Here is a 15,159-nt window from a genome sequence, read left to right on the forward strand (position 1 = left end):
AGTGGGCCAAGCACCATTTATTAAAAACGGAGAAAGCAAGGGTTAAAGTTAAGTAAATATCATAATTTGATGAAAATTGACATATAATTTAATTTTAATGTGCATACTTTATCTTACTTGCTATATGTTTCGTTAAATTATGGTAATCCCTTACTTTTAACTCTTGTTTTCTCCATTTTTAATAAATGGCGCTTGGCCCACTATGGCTATGAACCCTTCATTTGTAGCTAATGTATGTCAAGTTATGAATAATGCAAACATTGAGACTTACCAAGACGGAAACAAAACTTGGAGAATTTCATTTTAAAAGGAACATAAATTATTTCTCTTCATTATTTTGAAAATTGAGTATGAAATTATGGACATATTATTTGATAAAATGTATTTTTGACAGCATCAATTGAAAAACTGTAATATACGAAACATCTCATAACCAAAATGCATCCATGCATAGCAGAGAAGAGTTGTAACTATAATACTGATTCATACTTGCAAGAGTCAAGTCATAAAACTTGCAAACAATCAAATCTCTATGAACATAAAACTACAGACAACAATGACACATCAATATAAGATTGCAAGTTAAGAATGTAGTAGCAGTGGAATCTGTTAAATCTGTCCAACATATTCCATAACAACTTGGAGTAAAAGTGAGGAACTGTGCCCCTACCATCAGTCAAATTTGGCACACATGACAGCCTGCTTTAATCTCTTTGCAATTGCACACACGTGTATGTCACCTCAAGAGCTAGGAAGGCTCGACATCACCTGTTTTTAATTCAACATCCATTTTAATATAAAATGGAAGACCGAAATACCTATGTACGATTAACATTATCATAAAAATATGTGCTCATCTGTCACAGATTATGTATAGATTTGTTAATATTTACTATCATTCAGTACCTCTCATCTTTTCTGACGGCATCATTGCATTGTTTGCGTAAGAAGACTTTTAACTATACTGGGGTGTTCAATTCAAAGTGTATGCTGTCATGCGGCTAGTCGATGAGCATAGAGAATTCAATCTTCCTACACTTTCGCAGAGGTGTATTACTTATGTGCCAGAGAAGTTGCCTAGCAAGTACGGCGTTCATTCAGAAGAGTACTTACCGATACGTACGGTAATGCCAGTAGTGGCAGGAATGTGAACTGTTTCGAAACATGTACTGAGGTGAGTTTTTTTTCTTACTGTCGGGATATGTGGAGAGGGTTAAGACGATTACTTACGTATTTGTTGACATTAACTTCGACGGTCAACATGGACACAGAGCATTTGATTTGTGTTGTGGAATGTTGCTGTACGCAACCGATGATAACAAATACCCTGCGTACGACTTGGCCGCGCAAAACACAGTTCGAAAGAGGTTATGGTAGCACACAGACCATACAGACCACCATCTGTTGCTACGATATTCAAGTTATACTGTACACGTTCTCAAGTTCAGATTGAACGCCTTGATTAATAGGAAACTTCTCTGACATAAAAGCTGAAACTCACTTCAAATCGCTGACTCATCAACAGTGACGTCATGACACACTTTGAAATGAACACCCAGTATATGGCCAATGTTTCATCTGTCATGGTCGGAATTTGTTTTGGTGCTTGCCTCTGTAAGTTTACAAACGCCATTAAAAGTCATCATCATCATCATCATCATCATCATCATCATCATCATCATCATCATCATCAAGTAGGATCTGTAAGGAAATTATTAATGACCTCATATCGAAACCTCCCCTCAAACTAAGCACAGATTTCCTCAGCAGATAGACAAATATAAAAATTAGCTGCCTATACTAACTGTAAGGGTGTGAAAATTTACTTGGAATGTTGCATTAAGAAACAATGAAACATATTTGGAGAAAATAGTTGATTTGCCATCCAATATGAATGCACATACAGTCACGTGACATGCAAAGCAAGGTCGTGCACACAATGCACTGCGCCAAGCTAAAGTCATTGCAATGCCATTACTTATAGATGTGAAGGCTGGACATTAACATCAGGTCAATTCAGGCGAATTGAATAATAAAAAATGAGATTTCTCCATTTTTAGCAGAATATACATTATTAGATCATAAAAAAAGTATCGATATGAGACAAAAATTGATTATCGAATCAATTGCAGCTCCAATTTAAAGACATAAAATGAACTGGAGAATGCATGCTCAGTGTATGCCAGATACCAGAATAACTAAAGTCTGTCCGCTCTTAGTTTGGGTCTTCATGTAAACAATCATGTGACTGTGACATTGTACAATGTAATGTGAGGACCTACTAGGCTACAACTTTAACATTTTTCTCTCATTACTTGATCACTTGATCCAATGATTTTCTAGCTATTAGGTTTTTCCTGATGTGAAATACTAAAAAATGTGCTTCAGTATACAAGATTCTATATTCCCATAATATTAATAATTATATATACATATTTACTTTATAATCTAACATAGTGTTCAAATGTTAATTGTATGCATTACAGCCACATCTTTAGTAGAAAAACTGGCTAAAGTTACAAACAGATACTAATAAATATGAACTGTAAACTAATCTTCACAGTGTAATTCGAAAAGTTTTTTGTTTGAAAACAGTATCTTGTATGCACGTAAGTTTAAACATAGTGAAGTTTTTTCTTTTGAATTTATTATTTGTTTTTCAAGGCGCTCACTTTACTTGATAATCCATAATCAATTCTCTCCTTGTGAATTTATGTCCCTCACACATCCCACTGCAGAAAAATACCCGAATTCAAGAATGACTAATATTGCAACAGACAAAATAAGCTTAGTTTATGAGGAATGACGATGATGATGACTATTATTATTTTTATTTATTATTTCGTTAAGTATGAAGAAAGGAGTTGGAGGTAATCCATATTAAAATGGAAACTTTCTTTATAATTTGTGTGAACTTGTTATACCAGAAAAGTTTACATTAAAAACATGCAATAAGAAATTTCTTACAGAGGCAAACTTTCCACAGGTTAGAGAAGAAAATAATGTAGTACTCAGGCTAATATCATTATTAGAGTTTTAGGTGTGTTTGTAATTTTGGACTTCAGTGACTTAATAAAGCATTCTGGTGGAATGTTAAGTTTAAAATGTTTACAATAACTTTCGATGTCCTATTTACAACCCTGCTTGAAACAAAACGAATGTTCAAAATCTAAAATCTGTATCTTACGCTGAAGGAAAAGACACAAACATATATGCATTTTGTACAAAGACTTTTTTTTTGTGGATGGCATGAAAAGCTGCAATACTTCCTACAATTTTATCATTTTGTGACAACAAATATTTCATCAGCTTTGATGTCACAATATCATTTGAAATTAAAAGAAAATGAAATTGAAGCTACTACAAGACATCATCCAGCTGAGAAATCAGTTGACATTCAATATGTACACTTAAGAGTTCAGGTTTGTTTTATGAGGTAGTATTTAACTCCAACTTCACAACTGATAGGAGATAAAAAACATAAAAACAAACAAAAGAAGTTAAATTTAAAATCTGACTCTTGAATTTTTTTTTTAAACTGTACAAATTAGAAAATATGATATAAGATACTAACTGATTTTCTTTTTAATTCTTCTAGAGAAAAAAAAATGTATAAAAAAATATATATAAAATAATAATTGAACATTTTAAGCAATAAAAATGCAAGTAAAAAAAATATAAGTACCGTATAAAGGTAAGAATGACAATGGCCATACACGAAACTAACTAATAAATAAAGGGCAAATTTCTTCTTAAAGCCAAGACAGACAAACACAGCATGGTGAAACTAATCTGGCATGTCAAGAAGTGAAGTTGTTATTCACTTCATTCAAAAGATGGCAGCACATATCACTAACATTATGACTGCTTCATACAGATTGCATCACAGAGAAGCACGATGTCGTTCGGGAAAATGAAATGTACAGAGATTCATAATAAAATAATGGAGTATGGAGAGAAATGTGAGACCGAAATGAAAATGCAGTAATTGGTAGGAAGATATAACACAGCATGCTGAATCTTTATGATGCAATCTCCTGCATTAGGGCTGGTCAGAAGTGATGGGAGGTTGAAGGGGAACATATCTCTCTCTACAAGTATTTTCTCTATCTTCTTCTTTGATAATCACCAGTGACAGATTTTTTTCTGCAATCATTTTACCTTACAGTACACTGCTGTCATTTATCATGCAACAGTTAGGATTCTTTGTATTGGTTTTCTGAAGCAGTAGAGTGCCCTACAGCCCAAACCTGGACAGTGAAATGTGAATCACGGCCTGTTGCCCATAACGCAGAAAATGGGTAAATGAGAAGAGTAGCTTTGGTAGTTGTCGAGCTTGTGAAGACAAAAGGTAACTTGGAGTACTCTTCTCTCCAGCCATCACTTCTGCTAACTCTATTAAAGAGGAGGAGCCATTATGCTAACACTATTTCCTAGAGTATGAATATGCACAATGCAAACAACTTTCCAAGATTTTGCAATTCATTTTTATAGTTTTCAGAGAAGTCTGTATTGTATATTAAAAGTATTTATTTCAGTCACTAACTTCACAGCATACGTTTAAGGTGTTAAACCTTTGCATTACATGTTTGAAAGACGTATGGACGTTTTCGTTGGACTACATCAACATCATCAGATACAACGTACATTTCAGCAATATTAATAATCTCTACATAATCTCTACAAATACAAAACATATTTAGTGACATGCAAAATAAAACATACTAAAAACCAACATGGTTATGATACGCATTGACATTCTTGTATGACTGCCCTTATTGTCAATTAATTAAAATACACGTGTAAGTTGCAAAATATATATTTTAATTAACTGACAATAAGGGCAGTCATACAAGAATGTCAGTGTGTATCATAACCATGTTGGTTTTTAGTATGTTTTATTTTGCATGTCACTAAATATGTTTTGTATTTGTAGAGATTATGTAGAGATTATTGATATTGCTGAAATGTACGTTGTATCTGATGATGCTGGCATAGTCCAACGAAAACGTTCATACGTCCTTTAAACATGTAATGCAAAGGTTTAACACCTTAAACATATGCTGTGAAGTCAGTGACCAAAATAAATACTTTTAATATAACTTTCCAAGAGATAATACCACAAACAACGATAGTTTCACCAGGCTGCAATCTTGAAAATAAAGAATATTCACCCTTACATTTTGAATTATCTAACATAATTAAATTATTATCTTACATATATCCCTAGAATGAAATAAATTAAGTAAAACCATGCCTAACCATGCATCAGTACGAATAATAAAAGACATTCAACCGAATTTATATACACCAGGTGGTCTCAGCCTTGCGCTCTCGAGTTAAACATACCTGCAATTAAAGAACGACAGGTCCATCCCGCTGTGTAGGAAGACAAACATACGATGACACTGGAATGTAATACATTCCTCTTTGCTGAGAATATCATGCTGGAGGAGTCAATGTAAAATGTAAATATGGAATGTTAAAGAAATAACATGCACTGGGTTCCAACAACAAAGATTCTTGGTACGGATTTGTACTAGCTTATCTACTACAAGTGTCTCAGGAGACGACGCAGCAGCGCTTGGGGCGAGGGTCCCCCACGACATCATCGGTGTCACCAGTGAAGCGCTGCACGACAGGCGTGGGACTGCTGGTGACGGAGGAGATGGGTGAGAGCCCGGCCGCCATGCCGTCCGGACTGTTGTTGCGGATCTGTGAGCGCTGCTTCTTGAGGTCTGCTAGCGTGCCTGCATTAATTGTCACAGACACGTGAATGTTGATGTTGCCATTACCTCCTGTCACATAGCTTGTGGGCAGGCCTGCAACAAGTGTGTTGTGTCATCAACTTTCATTAAAAGTTAAGAGTGAGAGAGGAAATAAAAAGAAAATACTGTGGCAAAAAAAGGAATAACAAAAGAAGAAAAGGACAAAGAAGTAGAGGAAGAACATAAAAGAGAATAATAAGTGTTAAAAAGTTGGTACAAACTTCCTTACAAGGGAAGTATCACACCCCACATGCCGAAACTTACCTCGAAACTTTGGTGATATAACCGATGTACTATGAGAAGGCCACGTGAAAAATATTAGCTGCCTGTTCTCATTGCAAGGCCCCGAAATAAACCCCGGAATTTTGCATGTAAGTAATAGGGAAGTGGATACTAGTCTCTACTAGTTGGAATGGACAGCCCTTCCTGTGTGCAAGCCAGTGGAGCGGTGGGTGGCAATCAGCAGTGACCAGACATACGTGAGTCAAGGTCAGTAATACAAGCGGACGACTACAGGGTTATAGGTCTCGCAAGGACGGAATACCGACGGAAGGAATGCGAATCAAACACTGCGATAAGGAAGAGCGGGCAACAGGAAGGTCACGAGATAACTTTAATGATATTCAAGATCAGTGTGACAATGAAATGTTTATTCGTTGTGCATGGTGCCGAAAAGAATTGTGTTTTAAACATTCAATCGATGCCAGTCACTTTTGTCTCTTGTTTATACTTCATTGAGAAGATGGGACGCGAGAGAGTTTACTCCATTTCACACACGCACTCCACTCCGCTCGCCAGTGAGGCAGGGATGTCCAGCTGTGCCACGTTATCGTCTGGCCACAGAAGGATTCCAGCTTCGATTTCGGGGCCTTGCAGTGGAAACAGGCAGCTAATGTTTTGCACGTGATCTTCTCGTAGCACATCGGTTATGTCACCAAAGTTTCGAGGTAAGTTTTGGCATGTGGGGTTTGATACTTCCCTTTTTAGTATACATTTTATGCATTTAGCAACAATTCAGTTCCTTTGTCATAAATTGTGAATAAATTTGCTTCTTTCCTTAAACCAGTGGTTCCCAAACTTTCTGTAGGCGTGATCCACTTTTGGGTGAAACTTCTGTTTGCGACTCCCTACTAACAAATCTAAAATCTGTATCTTACGCTGAAGGAAAAGACACAAACATACATGCATTTTGTACAAAAACTTTTTGTGAGAATTAAAGGAGAAACGAGAAAATAAATAAATAAAATGTTATGTTTTATTTAACGACGCTCGCAACTGCAGAGGTTATATCAGCGTCACCGGATGTGCCGGAATTTTGTCCCACAGGAGTTCTTTTACATGCCAGTAAATCTACTGACATGAGCCTGTCGCATTTAAGCACACTTAAATGCCATCGACCTGGCCCGGGATCGAACCTGCAACCTTGGGCATAGAAGGCCAGCGCTATACCAACTTGCCAACCAGGTCGACTAAATAAATAAAACAAAATAAAAGAAGAAATATACAAATAAAAAAATGTGGGAAGAAAGGAAAAATGAAAAAAAAAATAAATAAATAAAATAAAAAATGAAATAAGAAATAGAGAAATCAGGAAATGTAGAAAGAAAGGAAAAATAAAAGACAAAAGAAGAAAAAAAAAGGAAAAAGCAATTATGAAAAGAATAAACCGAGAAATCAAGACATGCAAGAAGAGGAGAAATGCCAAAAAAGAAAAGAAACAGAAAATCCAAAAAATGGAGCAAGGAAGGAGAAATGAGAAAAGAAAAGATATAGAGAAATCAAGACATGGAGAAAGAAGGGAAAATAAAAAGAGGAAGGAAGAAATAGAGCAATCACGAAACAGAGAAGAAAGGAAACACCAAGAAAGAAAAGACGAACAAGAGAAATGAAAAAATGGAGAAAGAAAGAGAAAACAAAAACAGAAAAGAAGAAATAGTGAAATCAAGAAATGGAGCAAGGAGAAATGACAAAAGAAAAGAAGAAATATAGACATCAAGAAATGAAGAAAGAAAAGAAGAAATGAAAGAATCGAGAAAGAAAGCAAAAATGAAGAAAGAAAAGAAGAAATAGTGAAATAAATGGAAAAAGAACTTAAGGGGATTGGAATAAGGCAGAACGTGTAACGCCAACTATGATCCAGTGTAGTGTCATTTCCCCTGGACACATATGGCATATTTTAATAACTCTGTATATATTACATGTAAACTTACAGACAAATCAGCAAGCCTAAACATTAATTTAATGGAAATTGAGTATATGGTTGTTTGGGAGGAAAAGAGAAAATCTTATTATAAATGATAAGATAAAATCAAATGTTGAACATTTAAAATATCTTTGTTCCGCAACTGATAGCTTTGAAAAATGTGAAAAAACACATCCTCAATCATGTGAATCAAGTGACTAAAGCTATTATATTAGGTTTAAGAATGGAATTCTATGGAGTACAATAAATCGGGAAGGGGGAGAAAGATTCTACAAACAATAATATTCATAGAAGAAATACTTACATATACTGCGCAGAAAGCTGGATATTAATTGAGATGTTACATAAAAAATTTAAGTGGTTAAAATGGATGGCTTTCAAAAAAGCAATTGGAATATCAAGGATCAATCAATCTTCTTAATGTATCCAGCTGTTTGCTGACAACATAAAGTCCACTATAGTCCACTGTAGTCTATTCAGTTGTTTTTCAAGAGAAATGAGGGGTATTTTGATCGGTGTTCATTACAAAAAAGAGTAATTAGAATAATAGTAGGTGCCAAATCTAGGGAATCGTGTAGGACTATTTTAAAAAAACTACAAATAATGCCCATGACTTGTCAATATATCTTTTCATTAATAATCTTCCTCGTATGTAATCATGAAAACTTTGTAACTAATTCAACAGTTCATAGCATAAATACACGTCAAAAAAATGACTTTCATACTCCATCGGCAAGTCTATCGTGCTATCAAAAAGGTGTGCATTATATGGCAGTAAAAATTTTTAATAGCCTCCCTATCGATATAAAAAATGAAACTCGAAACATAAAATTATTTAGGGCCAAATTAAAGAAGTACCTAATTTCTCACGCCTTCTATTCTGTAGGTGAATTCATGACATTCGATAATACTTCATGAAATTGATACTAAAACTTTGTGTTGTACTAGTAGACTATAGTGTAAATCTCGTCTGTATATATTTCATCTAGACTGTGACTATAAATTAAGACTTTATAATAGTATTAAGTTTTTTGACTTGTTCCATATTCTAGCTGTAAGCATGTATGAATACCATGGAATGTTAATAAGTACAATACAATAGATGCCTGTTGCTAGTAGCCAGAGTTGGGGTGTATTGAATATATACTGCAGGATAAGCATGTTAGAAATCAGATAAGAGATAGAATGATGCGATGGAAGTAAAGCAAAGCACCACAGACAGGATGGGAAACAGAACTCTACAATAGTATGGCCATATACAAAAAATGGTGGATGAAAGATTGCTGAAGCAAGTTATTCATTGGTCACCAGATGATGGAAGAAAAAGGAACTCAGATAACATGACGTAAAGGAGGTACTAAAGACATGGAGAGAAGAGATTTAGAAGAAATACAAAGGCAAATGCAGTACACAGTAGCATCGCAGTTAAGAAGTAAAACTGCAAGCCACAAGGTCGCAAGTTCGATTCCTGATGAAGTCATGGATTTTCTCCACTGATCTAAGTTAATCCTTTTAGCCTGGAGTTAACCTAGCCTCTAACAGCAATGAGTACAATGGGGGTAAAAGCAGTGGGCATATAGGACTGACATCCCTAGTGCCACTAATGCTGTCTGTTCAGGTGGGAGTCTCAGTTCTCACAATCCTGTAGGCCTTCTTGGTTTTTAATGGGGATGACTTTACCTTACCTTCACAATGACAAGTAAGAAAATTCTGGAAAGCAGGAATAAGGTAACCACTGAAAAGGGGATGCCTGTAAAGTAAAAATACATGAATACCAAACACAATGTTCTTATAATTATTTTCATCTCTGTGCAATAACTGGCATACTAGATTAACTAAGGACCCTGGAAATTCGTGAATGGATTTTGGCGCGAATTTTTTTAAAGAATAAAAGTTGCTTCTTTGATGCATGTAGTAAGACAGTCATTGTAAATGTATTTTATGTTCGTCAATAACTTTGTTTCTGTGAAATTTTGCACTTTTTAGCTATTTGTATTAAATTTTACGTGAAATAAATGTTTTTCGAGATTCTGTACAATATTTCGCACAGGGCTGATCATATAAGGAAGATTAAATGTAGAAAACAAAGAACGGACATGGCAAAATTTTCCTTTGTTAACCGCACAATAGTAGACTGGAACAGCTTACCTGCAGCAATCTTTCAGGGTGGTCCTCTCAAAATTAATACATTTAAGGAAAGGATGAGAAGATTAGACTGAAAATGTAATTGTAGATTCAGTGTAATTAACTAAGTTGTATCATGTAATTAAGTTGATATGTAATTAATTAAGATGATACGTAATTAAGTTGATATGTAAATAAATTAAGGTGATATGTAAATAAATTAAGGTGATATGTAATTAATTAAGATGATATGTAATTACTTACATTCGTAATAGTTGGGTGAAATATAAGTACTTATAAGTTAGGTTTACTTTTGCTTATTGTAGGCGTCATTATAGCATAGTTTTTATTTATAATCCTAGGTTTATTGCATCTATTTCTTTATAGTTAGAAGTAAATTTATGTTTATTGTATTTTATTTTTTATTGCTGTAATTATTGTATTATTGTAATGGTATTATTTATATTATATATCACTGCCACTGGGTGTATACCCAATTGTAGTGTTAATAAATACATACACACACACATACATACAAAATATAATTTTCTAAGATTTTTTTAATGAATTTAGAGTTTGAGTGGTTGTGTTAACTTCATAATTTAAAGTGTGATAACACTAAGATACACAGTAATTTTTGCAGCAATTGTTTAGTTTTAAGATTTTTTTACCACAATGACAAAAGTATTACAACTTTTAACTCGCTACGATCAACATTTCTACAGTGATCTTCCCAGACACTGAAAAGTATTTATTCCTTTTAAAAACTGACTGTTTTGATACTGTTTACTCTGTACTGGAAATTTTCAACAAAACTACTTTAGATTTCTATGTATTAACTTCCATATTACATTTATCTACAACCTTTACTTATCTATCCACTAACCACCACTGTATAATAGTGATTTATCACAAATCAAGGATGACTGTAGCAACTACAAAGAACTTCCCTATATTATGAAATCATAGAAAGCTGAGAGATTTACCAGTGCTAAGGGAAAAACTGAAGATCATCAGAAAAATGTGATAAAGAAACAAAATGGCAGACAAGTCAGCTTACCTAGAGCTGCAGCTTTCGAGTCATTGTGAAACTCTTCATCAATAATGTTGTCCTGGCCCTCAGGCGCCCGCCTCTCTGTGGACACCACCAAGTCGCTTCCCACGACGTCACCATTTGCAGTTTCCTTCGAACTTGGAACATGTTCTACAGGAGGGATATTTTCCAGGGGTGGAGGCTCAACTCTTGAATTATTATTGTTGCCACTTTCACCGGGAGCAACGAACACCTGCATGCATACACATTATCAAGAGTATGGATTGGAAATTAATACAAATAAATGTGTTATGAAAATAAGTGAAAATCAACATGGTGGAAGGCATTAAATCTTACTAAAATAAATAAACACAACACTTATAATGGATGGAATTTAAACCCTACAACAGAAAGTAAGAATGTAAGTAAATGGTCCAAATAATAATAATAATAATAATAATAATAATAATAATAATAATAATAATAATAATAATAATAATAATAATAATAATAATAATAATTATAATAATAATAATAATAATAATAATAATAGTAACAATAGTATTAATAATAATAATAATAATAATAATAATAATAATGATAGTAATAATAGTAATAATAATAATAATAATAATAATAATAATAATAATAATAATAATAATAATATCAAAATACCTGTAAAATTCCATCGTTCATCATTGAAACAGAACACTCAATTAACCAAGTTCTGACAGTTTTATTCTATTCAGCTCCACTGTATTTTATCTTGTATCATATGTGTTGTAAAATACATATAGAAGGGAAATATTTAATAAACAACAATTTAGTGTAAACTATCAACAGAAAATCTGTTTTCAGTGTGCATTTATTGTATTAATTGTAGCCCTAACTAAGTATTTATTGTATTAATTGTAAGCCTAACTAAAATTAAAATATTGCCAACATGAGCATCAACCAACAACTTGAACTTTAGCATCAATCAGTGAATATTTTAGAATGTTTTATGTATGGTAGTACTAATTATTATGGTTATGTCACCATTCATTTGACTCATACCTTTCAGTTAATATTAAATTATGCTAACTCGTACCAGATTCTTTATAGCAACGGGCCATTCAAAAGACAAACAACTCCTAAATTTTGAGGAAACTGCATTTTATACATTCATGTTGTTGTGAAAAAACCAATTAACATACTCTAATTTGAAACTTGCAGTAAATATAAAACATTATTAACAGAATTTGGAGTAATTTCAGTGATTCTTGGATTTTTCACAGCACCATGAAATTTTAAGATGCAAGTTTCTCAAAACTTTGAATTTTGAGTTGTTTTCATTCTGAACTGGCCCATCAATAAATATAGAACAATCTGGCAGAGATTACTACTAATTCCACAATTTGAGACATCTGGCCGACATCTACGGCTGATCACTAGGATCCAGAATACAAAACAGAGGTTAAATTAAAAATAAAATACAATATGATTTGCGGAGAGAATACGGAATGATAAATTTAAAAATAAAGTACAATTTGATTTCGAAGAAACTTGAGGTGAAAGTACAATGAAGAGTAATGAAATTAAGTAAAAAAAATATTACGTAGTGTTACACAAGTGATTGTGTAAAATGGATAATGAATCTCTCAATACCATTAGACAAATTTTGTTAATGTCCTCATTAGAAAATTTAAGAGAAAGGAGAATGGTTTTGGTTAGCCCAGTATCGTGACACACATACTCGGAATTCATTCCAGCGAATTATGCTACCTGTCCCTACTGTATGTCTTTATATTGTGTCTACACAAAAAATTGTTCTAAAATTACCCACAACAATAGAAACGTCATCAATCTGTACATTACAACAATATTGTGTATATTTAATACTCTTAACTGAAGGATGTAAATGACATGTTTACTCACTTCCTGCGCCAATCTCCGTGCCTCTTCCACTGCGTCTTTTTTCGTGATAATTGTTTTGTCTCGTATGGACGTTCTCCGCACAGACTGTGTACGTGTATTGGATTGTGATCGGTTGACACGTTTGTTCTTTGTTTCTTGCAGTCTCTTGGTTTCTTGTTCGCTTCGTAACTGAATGATTCGTTCACGTAGTTCTGGGTCTTCACAAATATCTGTGCAAGACAGCAATACTTCAACAAGCCTCAATCACATACTAACCAAAGCATTTTCTTCATTGAAACATATTTAATGAAGAAAAAGTTATGAGTAGTGTTTATGCTAGTTTCAGGCTACTGAAACAGTACCCTGTTAACTTTCTTAATAAGTGTTTTATACAATGAAGTAGTAATGAATGGTATCCAGAGTAAAGATGATAGAGTTAACGACAACTCACCAGCTGGTGTTTCATCGTGTTTTGTCTTGGCATTCAAGTCAGCTCCGTGATGCACAAGCAGTTCCAACACTTCCAGCTTTAACAAGGTTAAAGTAAACATTACTCTAACGTACATCAGTGTGGTTCTTACTACAATCATATTTAGTACCTTAGCGCAATGAAATATCTTTGATTAAAAATTGTGTTCATGAATGATTTACTACAGTCATATTTAGTACCACAGCGCACCTGCAGCAATTAAATATACTCTCTGATTAAAAAATATGTTAATGAGTGATTCTCTATGAATGTACAGTTTCTTACACTAAAGTAATACAAAAATTATTCTTAAAGTGTTTCAATTTCTGCATTCTCGTTTAAGAATTATATAAAAAAACAGGGAAATTTTTACATGTTGCAAAAAACCATTTCGAGACTGTGGCAAAGACTTAAAGATTTAAGCATTCCTGTTACCAAAAAAGAGATTTTTGAAATACCATTTCTTTGTCTGTCTTTGGATATTCCTCATTCCGTGGATTTTGTTCAAATATGGTATCTACAAGTTAATTTATCTTGGCACTGTGAAAAATGTATTTTATTACTAAAAAATAATGATATTTTATGTGAAAATATCACACATAAATGTTATAATTAATGAAAAAAAAAAAACCAAAATAAGCGAGAGGGAGGGGAGAACAGAGAGAAGACAGAAGAAAATATAGAAACAAGAAAGTAAAGAAAAGGAAAAAACACAGAAAGAAATTATGTACGAAGAAATGAAAAGAAAGGGAAAAATAAAAAAATAAGGGAAGAAAATACAGAAACTTAACCAGGATAGAATATAGAAAGGATGTAGAAAGAAATGAAAAGAAATAAAGACAGAAAGAATGAAAAAAAGAAACAGAGAAAGCAAAGAAAGAAAAGTTAAATAAAGAAAATAAGAGAAGAAAACATAGAAATAAAGAAAATGATAAAACAAAGAAAGGAGGATAGAGAGAAAGAAAAAAAAAAAACTAAGGGAAGTAAACATAGAAACAAAGAAAAGGATAAAATACATAAAGAAATTTAATGTAAGAAGAAAAGAAAGGCAGAAAAGAATGAAAAAGTAAACAAATTTACTAAAGAAAGAAAAAGCAGAAAAAAGAACAGATGAAAGCATACAATGAATTTTTTTTAGTAGGTTATTTTATGACACTTTATCAAAATTTTTGGTTATTTAGCGTCTGAATGAGATGAAGGTGACAATGCCGGTGAAATGAGTCCGGGGTCCAGCACCGAAAGTTACCCAGCATTTGCTCATATTGGGCTGAGGGAAAACCCCGGAAAAAGCCTCAACCAGGTAACTTGCCCTGACTGGGAATCGAACCCGGGCCACCTGGTTTCGCGGCCAGACGCGCTGACCGTTACTCCACAGATGTGGACAGCATACAAAGAAAGGAAGAAATAATGAAAGGGACGAAAATATAGGAGGAAAGAATGTAAAGAACAAAAAAATAGCTTGAAAGAAATAAGAAATTAAAGAGAGAAAATAAAAAGAAAGGAACAGATGCACGAACATAAAAAGAAAAGACAGAAAAAAATTAATGTAAGAAGAAAAGTAAAATAGAAAGAAAGAGATAAAAAGGAAAAAAAAAATAAGGATAAGAAAGATAGACAGAACGTAAAATTAAAATAAAGGCAGAAAGAAAAAAAAGATCTGAAAAAG

At 33.4% G+C, this 15,159-nt stretch overlaps 1 protein-coding gene across 1 annotated transcript in view; it reads right to left on the minus strand.

The window, feature by feature from the left end:
• Window positions 1-4,831: 4,831 nt before the first annotated feature.
• The window catches only part of MYPT-75D (Myosin phosphatase targeting subunit 75D), a 28,629-nt gene continuing 18,301 nt past the window's right edge, over window positions 4,832-15,159 (minus strand). Inside the window, exons 8-11 of the mRNA XM_069812882.1 lie at window positions 13,476-13,551; window positions 13,046-13,254; window positions 11,156-11,381; window positions 4,832-5,822 (exon numbers count right to left, since the gene is read on the minus strand). Coding sequence (XP_069668983.1) covers window positions 5,563-5,822; window positions 11,156-11,381; window positions 13,046-13,254; window positions 13,476-13,551 — 771 coding nt within the window. The 3' untranslated portion in view covers window positions 4,832-5,562. The remainder of the gene's footprint in view (window positions 5,823-11,155; window positions 11,382-13,045; window positions 13,255-13,475; window positions 13,552-15,159) is intronic.

This window comes from Periplaneta americana, chromosome 2, assembly GCF_040183065.1.
Source record: "Periplaneta americana isolate PAMFEO1 chromosome 2, P.americana_PAMFEO1_priV1, whole genome shotgun sequence".
NCBI classification, from domain to species: domain Eukaryota; kingdom Metazoa; phylum Arthropoda; class Insecta; order Blattodea; family Blattidae; genus Periplaneta; species Periplaneta americana.